Here is a 13,050-nt window from a genome sequence, read left to right as displayed (position 1 = left end):
ACAGCCCTAGGCAGGGAATTCTTATTCTTTGGCATCCACCTGGCTGACCTCATTACAATCGCTACAAAATGGTTTATGAATATTCAGATGTTGAGGCTGACAGAGTTTTCCAGCTACAACTTTCAGTGAAACAGCATGGGGAGATGGGAAAAGTTGTGGAGTTCATGGTTACAATACCTACACACAGGGGAGGGAATGGGGAAGCTGGCAAGTTGAATGAAATCCCAGTAAGAACCAACAGCATTTGGACAAACAGAAGAATGGAGAATAAAATTTGGCAAACATTTTAAATGGGAGGCTGAGCTCACCCTGACATTCCCCACAGAATCTGTCATTTTCAATGCAATAGATCATTAGGATCACCAGGCTGTCTGCAAGCCTCACCTTCTAACCATCAGCCCTTTGTCTGTTTTCATGTCTCCCTCCTACAGTAATTGGTTTCCATATAGGGATGATCCAGAGAATCTGGGAGTGGTTTCTCCTGAGAGAGACAGTGACTAGAATACTCTTGGCATTAGAGATGGCGTCCTTCTCAACTATGTACAGATCGGGTATCCTTCAATGTATATTTTTGGTATTGTCACCAGTCGGGATTGTCTCTATCTCCAAACCTGTTTCAGACTCCAACTGAGGAGCTGCTTCAATTGCCACTCACAGCCTGGTTTAAATTGCCATCAGTCCTATTGATGCAACAGAACATCAATTTGCACTGATTTATTAAGCTCTTCTCTGCTTTTCTCTCATTTGCAAAACCAGAAATGATGGAGATTGGAGTGGGCAATTGATCTACTGTTTTCTAACTGATGGGTAATACTAGGAAAGGCAATATGGAGTGTACCAGTCAGCATAATGTGTCAGGGATGTAAAATAAATTTATTTAAAATATTGAAAACATAGGTATGCACAAAGTGCATAGTGAAATTCTACTGATGAAAGCCTATGGGTATATTGGGGCCTTTGGGAAAACAGACTTTGCTTTTAGTTTAATTCATGCCAAGTGAAGTTTTTTTTCCCAAAGGACCCAAACTCAACATGTCTACAGGTTCATTTTTGAAATTGTTTTTGATTCTTAAGTCTTTTCAGAAGCACAGATAAAAGAGTAATTGTACAAGGGTGTCAATAATAAAGGTTAATACTTAGGATAATGGGGGATAAGTTTGAGGGTAGACATTCAATTGGAGTCTGAAAGGGTCTAAAAGAGTTAAATATTGAAGAATACTATAAGAACTAACTCCTTGATGATATCATATGGATTGTGGGCAGAACAGCTCAAGATCTTAAACATCTTCAAAGCTTCTGTCATAATGTCGACCATACTGATGTCACCTGCTGCTAGTTACTAACATATAATAACCCAGATCTTATTGGGATCAGAGACTTTTCTAGTTTGACCAGGAAGTGCTTTCCTCTCCTACACTAGACCAAGCAGGCCTGGAGTCTTCTACTTTAAAAGAGGATGGTGGTCGTAATTCTAATCTGTGGTGCAGACCCAATTTAACTCAGACTACCCTCTACACACAGACATTCAGTTAAAAGGCTAATCTCACTCAGCAAGGGAAGTCAAATATAAATTACCATGGAGATTAAAATGGGAACTGTGAATCAATTTGAGCAGCCAGACTGTTTAAATGCTGATGGAATGTTGATACATGCATAGGTCTCCATAAGATGGTATGGTGCACCCTTGCCACTGAGCCACCTGGTTGGTATATAAATCCCACTTCATGGGGAGTGCTGCACTGTCAGGTGTTAAACAAAGCAACCTCCACACCTCCCATCACCACCATCTGTCTTTTCAGGTCCTGCTATTTACAGGAAGAGAAGGTGGGGTTTTACCCTCAATATTTATTCCCAATGTGACATCGTAAACTCAGATCAGCTGGTGTAAAATCCTGTTCCTGTTTGTGGGAGCTTACTGTGCACAGTTTGGCTGCCACACTAGAAGACTGACCACATCTCAAATGTGACAAAATTGACTCCAAAGCAGCAACACTCAGAAGTCCCAAACACAGGCTCTTTCTTTAAAATGAAGGTATTTGTAAACAAATCTGCTTCTGAAATATAGACAAACTGAGGGGGCAGCAATTAACATTATCAATTTGGCTGCCTGTTCACCTGGTCAACACACAGATCTGTTAGAGCCTATTGGCTATCAGTTTGAGAGAACATAATCTCATACTGATTTAACAGTGTACACAGGAAAGCCCCAAATCCACATCAGCCCAGTCAGGTTGCCACTCACCGAAGGATCTCTTTGCGGGTAAAAAAAGTACAGTCCTGTAAGAGAGAAAACAGCAATTTTAGTCCAACTGCACTGAGGGAGCCACCACAACACAGTTTCTTTACTGAGGAAAGCCATGCTTTTACAAGTGACTTCACAAGGCAGTCAGCATTTACAGCCTGGCCCCCAATGGCAGGTCTGTCCTTCAATTGTTAACAATTCAGATTTATTGCACAGTGATCAACATGAGCCCAGTCACCCATATTTTAATAGGTTGACAGCTAAAATTACCAATTAGTTCAATGGCCTTTGCCACAAAAGATCATTTGGTTTCTTCTTTATTCAATGGTTCAGCCTCATGTCACCAGGAAGATATTCAAACAAGATTATCCTGCTTTTCTGGAGACTGTGCATGTGGAATAGGAAACCTTTGTATCACTAAATTAGCTTGCGTGATATGCCATTGTTTTCCAGACCTCTTTATAAAAACCCACACACGGTTGATTGGGATTCTGATTGGCAACATTCCTCACAAATGTCTCAGAGTTACTTTAGCTTTCAATATCGCAACATCATTTTGATTTCTTAACTGCAAAGCAGGTCTCACCTACAGCAACATGGCCTTCACTGTGGGCAGGGCAATGAGGCACCTCCAATGTAGCCCAGGTCAGATCAGGAATCCAACTCTTCTCACTGTCAGCACCAATTTGATCCATACAAGCTGTCCACTTGTCAAGTGATATAGTGTCAAGCACTTTATTTGCATAATACCAAGGCTTAAATTTTATCTCCTATGAATTCTGACCTTTTGGCCGTTGCCCATTTGGAGGGCAATTAGCACACTTTCAGCTAATTTTCAGACTGTACTTTCTAGATGCTGTATTGGCAAGTTTTGTGGCACTTCAGTGCCTGAAATTAATCTCTGGACCTTTCTTCACTTTTTATCACAGTTAGACCATTCAGAACTATCTATTTCTAATATACTATAATTGATAAAATAATAATAAATCAGTTGGGAGACTGTTACAATTGTGAGTTTGCTACTAGCTGGGTATTTTATCTGATGCAGCAATTGTTACTCCTCATTACACAAGACCTGGGTTTGAATATCAAGGTATTCAACTGTTCAACAGACGTTCATAATAACAAACTAAGATATACAAATACTATATTCACAGGCTAATGTTAAGATGTGCAGTTATAAAGAGCAGCGTGCTTCAATACAATGCCACATTTTGAGTTATTCAGATGTAAAATATAGTTGGAGACCTTTATACCTTCAGGTCACGTGCTATGATTAGATTAGATTACTTACAGTGTGGAAACAGGCCCTTCGGCCCAACAAATCCACACCGCCCAGCCGAAGCGCAACCCACCCATACCCCTACATCTACCCCTTACCTAACACAACGGGCAATTTAGCATGGCCAATTCACCTGACCTGCACATCTTTGGACTGTGGGAGGAAACCGGAGCACCCGGAGGAAACCCACGCAGACACGGGGAGAACGTGCAAACTCCACACAGTCAGTCGCCTGAGGCGGGAATTGAACCCGGGTCTCTGGCGCTGTGAGGCAGCAGTGCTAACCACTGTGCCACCGTGCCGCCCACGGTGTCATGACAGAATCACAAACATGCCTCCTAAAGGTACACTGACCTACCGACATTGACAGAATGCAACAATAACCAAAATAAGAACTAAAATCTCATCAATCTTGAGTCCAAATTATTTAAAAAGACAGGGCCAAAACTCCAGAATGCACAATTGCCAGCCTGTTGAACACCCATTGATCTTGGCTTGAATGTGCCATAGTACAATAGAATCACACAAAAGGATGGATGCTAATATTCTTAAAGACTCAGGAAATTCATCTAAAAAGTATTTACCATCTGGTACAAATGCTACCTAAATGTTGATGTGCAACTCTGATGATATTCTGTGGACTGAAATGTGAAACTGATGGCTGAGCACTTCAATTAAGAAAACAGAAGTTAATCTAGACCTTGGGGCAGGATTATTTAAGATGTCTAGTGTTTCAAGATGAGCTCTTACACCTGACTCCCTTTAATTATTAAGCTTCTCTCTACCCTCTAAATATTTTTCCAATTTCCTAATCAGCATATTGTGTCATCATATTGGGTTACCACTGTGATAAAAGGACAAATCTACCTGGGTCCCCTGGCAGTAACAGCAATGACTGAAACTGTGCAAACTGAAACAGGAGCCAGACTCAGTTCAACATTCAATTATTAAAGCACACAGGACACACAAGACTCAAACATACTCCAGATCCTTACTCTGTTTACAAACTATCATCTATTTTAAAAATTAATTCACAGGATGTGGGTGTCAGTGGTTGGACCAGCATTTATTGGCAGATAAGTGTTAACCATAATGCTGTGGGACTGGACCACGTGGACCCAGCCCGGTTAAGAACAGCAAATTTCCTTCCCTAAAGATCATCAGTGAGCTAGATAAGTTGTTAACAACAGTTTTGTCCCTCACCACCTTCTTTGTCATGGGAGATTGTCAGTTCAGAGGGTATAATCTCAGGATAAAGGGCTGCCCATTTAAAACAGAAATGAGGAGGAATTTCTTCTCTCGAGGATAGTGAATTTGTGGAATTCTTTACCACAGAGGATTGCTGAGGCTGTGTTATTAAGTATAGTCAAGTTTGTGATAGATTTTTAATCAGTCAGAGTATCACTGCAAATGTGACCCCTGTATACAAAAATGAAAAGAAGCAAAATCTGGGTAATTGTAGACCAATTAACTGAACATCTATTGTTGGAAAAGTGTTGCCTCCATTATCATGGAAGTAGAAGAAGTAAGGAAGAAAGCTGGAACACAAAAGGGACTTGGGAGTACCTGTGCATGAAACACAGTAAGGTAGCTTATAGATGGAGCAGGTAATCAGGAAGACTAAGGGAATGTTAACCCTTATTTCAAAGGGATCGGAGTATAAGTGGAGGGAAGTCTTACTGCAATTGTACAAGATGCTGGTGAGACCACATCTGGAGTTTTGTGAACATTTCTGGTCCCCTTATTTAAGAAAGCTGATACTCCTCACGTCCACTTCCCTGCCCTTTTCCCATAAATAAGCCTTAAATATACAGAAGGACTCTGTCCCCACAGCCGTCTGCAGCAGAGTTCCAAAGACTTACAATCCTCCGTGTGAGGGTAGTAACTGCTGCTTTTGGCCGAGTCTAGATGCCTCAATCAGGCACTGAATGCTTTTTAATGAGGGGAGTTCCACCCCACTCCAGCAGGATAAACTTGTGTCCTAAGGAAAGCACCGTCATGCTGCACTACTCATACTTACCCTCAAGCCACCAGTAAATTACACAGGAATAATTGGTACCAAATGGCTCAAAAACAAGTCAAACTGATATCCCACCCTGATATCCCATCCTACATATATGAGGGTAAAAACAATGACTGCAGATGCTGGAAACCAGATGCTAGATTAGAGTGGTGCTGGAAAGGCACAGCAGTTCAGGCAGCATCCGAGGAGCAGGAAAATCAACGTTTCGGGCAAAAGCCCTTCATCAGGAATACAGGCAGAGTGCCTGAAGGGTGGAGAGATAAATGAGAGGAGGATGGGGGTGGGGAGAAAGTAGCATAGAGTACAATAGAGTGGGGGTGGGGATGGAGGTGATAGGTCAAGGAGGAGGGTGGGAGAAGGTAGCAAAGAGTACAAGGGGTGAATGGGGGTGGGATGAAGGTGACAGGTCAGAGAGGAGGGTGGAGTGGATAGGTGGAAAGAAAGATACGCAGGTAGGACAAGTCATGGGGACAGTGCTGAGCTGGAATTTTGGAACTGGGGTGAGGTGGGGGAAGGGGAAATGAGGAAACTGTTGAAGTCCACATTGATGCCCTGGGTTGAAGTGTTCCAAGGCGGAAGATGAGGCATTCTTCCTCCAGATGTCAGGTGGTGGGGAAACGGCAGTGAAGGAGGCCCAGGACCTCCATGTCCTCGGCTGAGTTGGAGGGGGAGTTGAAATGTTGGGCCACAGGGCGGTGTGGTTGATTGGTGCGGGTGTCCCAGAGATGTTCCATAAAGCACTCTCTAGGAGGTGTCCAGTCTCCCCAATGTAGAGCAGACCGCATCGGGAGCAACGGATACAATAAATGATATTGGTGGATGTGCAGGTAAAACTTTGATGGATGTGGAAGGCTCCTTTAGGGCCTTGGATGGAGGTGAGGGAGGAGGTGTGGGTGCAGGTTTTGCAGTTCCTGCAGTGGCAGGGGAAAGTGCCAGGACGGGAGGGTGGGTTTTTGGGGGGCGTGGACCTGACCAAGTAGTTACGGAGGGAATGGTCTTTGCGGAAGGCGGAAAGGGGTGGGGAGGGAAATATATCCCTGGTGGTGGGGTCTGTTTGGAGGTGGCGGAAATGTTGTCGAATGATTTGGTTTATGCGAAGGCTGGTAGGGTGGAAGGTGTGCACTAGGGGGGTTCTGCCCTTATTACTGTTGGAGGGGTGGGGTCTGAGGGCGGAGATGCGGGATGTGGACGAGATGCATTGGAGGGCATCTTTAACCACATGGGTAGGGAAATTGAGGTCTCTAAAGAAGGAGGCCATCTGGTGTGTTCTGTGGTGGAACTGGTCCTTCTGGGAGCAGATACGGCAGAGGCGGAGGAATTGGGAATACGGCTGGCATGTTTGCAGGAGGTAGGATGGGAAGAGGAGTAATCCAGGTAGCTGTGGGAGTCGGTGGGTTTGTAAAACATGTCGGTGTCAAGTCGGTCGTCATTAATGGAGATGGAGAGGTCCAGGAAGGAAGGGAGGTGTCAGAGATGGTCCAGTAAATTTAAGGTCAGGGTGGAATGTGTTGGTGAAGTTAATGAATTGCTCAACCTCCTCGCGGGAGTACGGGGTGGCGCAAATGCAGTCATCAATGTAGCGGAGGAAGAGGTGGGGAATGGTGCCGGTGTAACTACAAAAGATGGACTGTTCTACGTAGCCAACAAAGAGACAGGCATAGCTGGAGCCCATATGGGTGCCCATGGTTACCCCTTTGGTCTGGAGGAAGGGGGAGGATTCGAAGGAGAAATTGTTAAGGGTGAGGACCAGTTCGGCCAAACAAATGAGAATGTCAGTGGAAGGGTACTGTTGGGGACGTCGGTAGAGGAAGAAACAGAGGGTTTTGAGGCCCTGGTCATGGCGGATGGAGGTGTAGAGGGATTGGATATCCATGGTGAAGATGAGGCGCTGGGGGCCGCGAAATGGAAGTCTTGGAGGAGGTGGAGGGCATGGGTGGTGTCACGAACCCTGAGAGGAACACTACCCCTACTCATGACTCCACCTCCATTCCCCCCACCACCACAGGGTATGTAGGGAGTTCCTAGACTAGGGAGAACAGGACAGTGTCGAGGTAGGTAGAGATGAGTTCAGTGGGGCAGGAGCATGCTGAGACAATTGGTCGGCCAGGGTGGTCAGGCTTGTAGATCTTGGGAAGGAGGTAGAACCGGGCAGTGCGGGGTTGCCGGACTATATGGTTGGAAACTGTGTGTGGGAGATCTCCTGAGGTATTGAGATTCTGTATGGTCTGGGAGATGATGGTTTGGTGATGGGGGGGTGGAGTCATGATCGAGGGGGCAGTAGGAGGAGGTGTCTTCGAGTTGGCACCTGGCTTCAGCGGTGTAGAGGTCAGTGCGCCAGATTACCACTGTGCCCCCTTTATCTGCTGGCTTGATGGTGAGGTTGGGATTGGAGCAGAGGGAGTGGAGGGCAGCGCGTTGTGAGGGTGAGAGGTTGAAGTGGGGGAGGGGGGGTAGACAGGTTGAGGCGGTTAATGTCCCGGCGGCAGTTGGAAATGAAGAGGTCAAGGGCAGGCAATAGGCTAGCATGAGGTGTCCAGGTGGATGGAGTGTGTTGGAGGCGGGCGAAGGGGTCCTCAGAAGGTGAGCGGGAGTCCTGATTGTAAAAGTAAGCTCGGAGGCGGAGGCGGTGGAAGAAGTGTTCGACGTCATGGCATGTATTAAATTCATTGATGCATGGGCGGAGGGGGATGAAGGTGACTCGTTCGTCCTCAGTGAGCGGGAGGTCTGGAGGGATGGTGAAAACTTGGCAGGGCTGGGATCTAGGGCCTGGTGTGGGTGTGGAGCTGGGAGTGGGAGAGGAGCCTGTAACTGAAGTGGGTGTGGTGGTGGGGGGAATAGGGGTGAAGTCATGAGCAGGGGTAGTGTTCCCCTCAGGGTTCTGGGGAGCGGGGATGGTGACAGTGGGATCTGTGGGGGGCATGTCAGCAGAATGCAGGTGAGTGGCGGTGGGGGCGGAAGTGGTGGCAATCATGGCAGTAGGGGGAGTGGAAGTCACTGAGCATGTAACATCAGTGATGATGTGAGGGCCGGAAGTGATGTCACGTGTTGTGCATGAGGAGTTGTCAGGCGGAAGTGACTGTGGAAGCGGCCATGACGGGCACAGAAGTGACGTCATCAAACAGCGTGGGGATGGGGGCTGCACCAGCTGCATGGCTAATGGCGTCTGAGCAGTTCTAAGTTGCTTATATGAGCCAATACACAACTCCATCTTAATCATGGGAATTGTTGCTGAGGTTGCTGGGAGGCTGATGTGATGAAATGCACCCAGCCTCCATGTTTCCTCACCCCCTCCCCCATGACAGACTGCATTAAGTTCAGCCTATGGAGTTGTTTATCAGGACTTCCCAAAGGGGGAATCAGGACCCCATTTTGGGGTCATGACCTCTGAGACAGCATTCTGTCATCCCTGCCTTCCCTCTACTCCAATAGGACATCCCGTTACCCCTGTTGCTCACTGAGGGGATCATGATAATTTTTAAGTCTTGCATTTTTGCAGTCATAGTGGGAGACGTTTTGGAAGGCTTTGCTGTTTTTAATGCAGAAATGTGTGGACTGTCATATAGAAAAGTGGTCTGGTAACAAATATGGCAATAGGACACATAATGGCCTCAGATACTGCGGCCATAACATGTCTGAGTGTTCCAACTAAACCGGTGAGTACTGTCACTTCAACGTAGGTTTAAATACTGTCTAACTGTCTGCCTGTGACATCTGATATTGCCTATCCTTGAACTTCGTTAAGTTGAAGAGTACTTTATAAGGATGCATAGGTCTCTAAAACAATGCCCCAAAAATACACTCCACTTTTCAAAATAAGAAAATCAATGACTGGTTTGCAAGGAATTAAACAACATAGTGTCAGAAATTTCATCTTTTTAGCCTCTCTCACTGCAATGGGTGCATTGCTGGCTAGGCCAGCATTTATTACCCAGCTGTTGTGAAGGTGATGGTGAGCTGCCTTCGTGAGACACTGTAGTGTGTATGCTGTAGGTGGGCCCACAAATAACATTCAGAAAGAGGACAAGATTTGCATACGGTGAGGGAGTCAATTACAAGAAACTAGTGATGAGCAAAGTAGAAAAGTTGAATCAAAAGATTTGGGAATGATATTTTTCCAAAACACTATGCTTAGGGACTCCATGTGTTACACAGAATTCCCGATCAAGAAGTGCGTGACCTCCTCCCAGACATCCACTTTGGGCACACAGCAGAACATTCAATAGGTCCGGTCTACCTCATTCCAACTGGAGTTTTGTCTCAACTCAGTTTGTACTGATTCAAAGAGTTTAAACACTGAGCAATGATCTGAGTGAGTTGTTCAAATTAATAAAAAGATTGAATGGTGAAATAGTTTCCTGTACTGGGGGATAAGGCACGAGGTATTAATCATAAACATCAAACTGGACTATTTAGGAGGGAAATCAATAAAAGATTTTTCAAAGATTAGAAGATACCTTTGTCCTAAACTATTATGAATTCTGGGAGTCAATTGAGGTGTTAATGAGAGATATTGATGGATGTTTGTATTTTTAAGGGCATTGATGGCTATTGAGCAAAAGTAGTTTATAGTTGAGATGCAAGTCAACTTTGATGCAATTGAATGATGGAGCAGGTTTGAAGGGCTGAGTGGCCTATGCCTCACTGATCTTCCTCCTACAAATGGGAACATTGTCCATTCTCCAGCTGCACTTGAAATTGATGTAATTTCATGCAAAATTCCCTTCAGAGGTCCATAATAGAATCTTCCATGACCGTAGTTTCCCGCCCTCTGTGGATGACAGAGCCCTCAACCGCATCCAACATAACACCCGTGCTTCTGCCCTTACCCTTTCCCATCACTCACAACAGTGTGATCAGGTCCCCTTTGTTCTCAACTTTCATCCCACCAACCTCCACATTCAAAGTATTATTCTCCTCCATTTCAGACAACTCCAGGAGAACAGCACCACCAAACATATTTTTCTCTCACTCTCCCTGTCTGTATTTCATAGGGATCCTTCTCTATGGCATCTTCCCACATAACTGCATAAGGTGCAACACCTGCCCCTTCACCTCCCTCCTGTTCACCATCCAAGGGCTTAAACAGTCTTTCCAGGTGAAGCAGTATTTCATCTGTACCTTCTCTGATCCTGTGTATTGTTTTCACTGCACTCAAGGTTGCTTACTCTGCATTGAAGAAACCAAATACAGACTGAGGTGACCACTTTGCAGGTCCATGTACAAGCAGGACCCCAACCTTCCTGTAGCTGGTCACTTTAACACAGCGTCCTGCTCACATGCCCACTTGTCTGTCCTTGGCATGCTGCAATTCTCCAGCAAATCACAACAAAAACTAGAGGAGCAACATCTCATCTTCAAACTAGGTTCTTTACAACCTTCTGGGCCAAATATGGAGTCCAACATCTTCAAAGTGTGAACTCATTCCTTCCCCTTCTTTTAGCTTTGCCTGTTACATTCTTTGTCTTCTCTCCTTCCCACCCCCCCCCCTCCTCCGACTCCAGTGGGACTGTCTATTCTTTCCAGGCAAAAGTGAGGACTGCAGATGCTGGAAATCAGAGTCTAGATTAGAGTGGTGCTGGAAAAGCACAGCAGGTCAGGCAGCATCCGATGAGCAGGAAAGACGAGTTTTGGGCAAAAGGGATGATGGCAGGGAGCCTCTGGGATGGAGAGATAAATGGGAGGGGGTGGGGCTGGGGAGAAGGTAGCAAAGAGTATAATAGGTGGATGGGGGTGGGGATAAAGGTGATAGGTCAGAGAGGAGGGTGGAGCGGTTAAGTGGGAAGAAAGATTGGCAGGTAGGACAGGTCATGAGGATGGTGCTGAGCTGGAAGGTTGGAACTGAGGTAAGGTGGGGGTAGGGGAAATGAGCAAAATATTCTTTCCAGTCTGGCATTGAGACAGGTCATTGTTCTGCCATTCTCATATTGTGATTACTTAATCCGAACTATCAACATCCTTTCTCCCCCAGCATTTCAAGCACTACCTCCCCAACCCCTGACTATTGTATAAACGCTACACCTTCCACTTCACTTCAGCTCTAATAAAGAGTCATTTCAACTCAAAACATTTGCTTGCTCTCTCTCCATGGATGCTGTGATAATGCTGTCATTTTAACAAGGTTATTTTGTCCTCGGATCTTTTTAAGCACGGTTATAAAGGCAGAGGTACCTAGGGGTCTGAGAAGAGCCTGGTTTAACAATGGCAGGGGAGTGGTCAGTTCTTCCGGTTCAGGTTTTATCTAGTTTGGTTTAGCTATGGCAATCACAAGATGCTAAAGTCCAGGAAAGATTGCAAGCTTCAGCAAATGATTCCTGACTGACTTTCTCTCTGAAATCTCTTTGGATGTTGTTCCCTCCTGCCTGTAAGAATCTGTGTTTCAATTTGTCTTTTTACCAAGGGGTGTGTTTATGGAATGGATCGGAACAGTTCCTTAATTAAGTTGCTGTATCGGGTCAGTTAAGTTTTCCAATAGTTAAGATCTTCTAAATTACATTTTCTTTTGTTTGTATTAGGGTGGCATGGTGGCACAGTGGTTAGCACTGCTGCCTCACAGCGCCAGAGACCTGGGTTCATTTCCCGCCTCAGGCGACTGACTGTGTGGAGTTTGCACATTGTCCCCGTGTCTGCGTGGGTTTCCTCCGGTTTCCTCTCACAGTCCAAAGATGTGCAGGTCAGGTGAATTGGCCGTGCTAAATTGCCCGTAGTGTTAGGTGAAGGAGTAAGTGTAGGGGTATGGGTGGGTTGCGCTTCGGCGGGTCGGTGTGGTCTTGTTGGGCCAAAGGGCCTGTTTCCACACTGTAGGTAATCTAATTCAACTGTAGTGTTTAAATAAATTCTGCTTTGCTTAAAGCTGAGTGGTTTGACCAGCTGCATCACACCTGGAATATCCACTTCACATCTGCTTGAAGTTAGGGTCTAGGCAACCTTCTTAAAATATTTGGGGAGGGGGATTCTGGCCTGGTCCATTACAATGCTGCCTGAGCCGCTGCGATCTCACATACTTTTTGTTTTCATATTCCTTGTGCAGTGATTTGCTACTGTATAGCATCTTGTTCACTGACATTACCCTGAGCCCAGCAGAATAAAGAAAGATGGGGCTTTCATACTGACTCCTATCTTCAGTGGAACTCATAACAAATGCAAAGAGTTTTTTTTTCAAAGTTTATTAGTACTTATCAATAGATTGAGGGCATTGCACTGAGACAAGCAACCCAGAGATATGTAGAATCATAAATGCACACAGACCTGCTGAATTTCTCCAGCACTTGCTTTTTTTTTCAGATTTCCAGCATCAGCTGATCTTTGTTTTTGTACTATTGCATTTATGCAGTGTCTTTAGTAAGATAAAAACATGGCAAGCTATCTCACAGATTTGTTACAATTTGACATCAATAAACATTAAAAGAAAGATGGGTCAAAGAGATAGGGTTGTTGGACCATAAAAAGCACCAATTCTGCCAAATAGTGATCCAATTTAATCAGAGCAGACCCAGGTATAGCTCT

At 45.3% G+C, this 13,050-nt stretch overlaps 1 protein-coding gene across 5 annotated transcripts in view; it reads right to left on the bottom strand.

Moving 5' to 3' along the window:
* cib2 (calcium and integrin binding family member 2) overlaps positions 1–13,050 on the bottom strand; it is a 239,377-nt gene that overhangs the window by 179,687 nt on the left and 46,640 nt on the right. For all 5 annotated transcript variants that reach the window (XM_072553297.1, XM_072553294.1, XM_072553293.1 and 2 more), the window contains exon 2: positions 2,243–2,277. Coding sequence is in view for 2 of the 5 variants with exons in the window: in XM_072553293.1 (XP_072409394.1) it covers positions 2,243–2,277 (35 nt within the window). In the remaining 3 variants the exon portion in view is untranslated. The remainder of the gene's footprint in view (positions 1–2,242; positions 2,278–13,050) is intronic.

This window comes from Chiloscyllium punctatum, chromosome 33, assembly GCF_047496795.1.
Source record: "Chiloscyllium punctatum isolate Juve2018m chromosome 33, sChiPun1.3, whole genome shotgun sequence".
NCBI lineage: Eukaryota > Metazoa > Chordata > Chondrichthyes > Orectolobiformes > Hemiscylliidae > Chiloscyllium > Chiloscyllium punctatum.
Note: the sequence above shows the minus strand (reverse complement) of the source record. Positions and strands in the feature narration are given on the sequence as shown.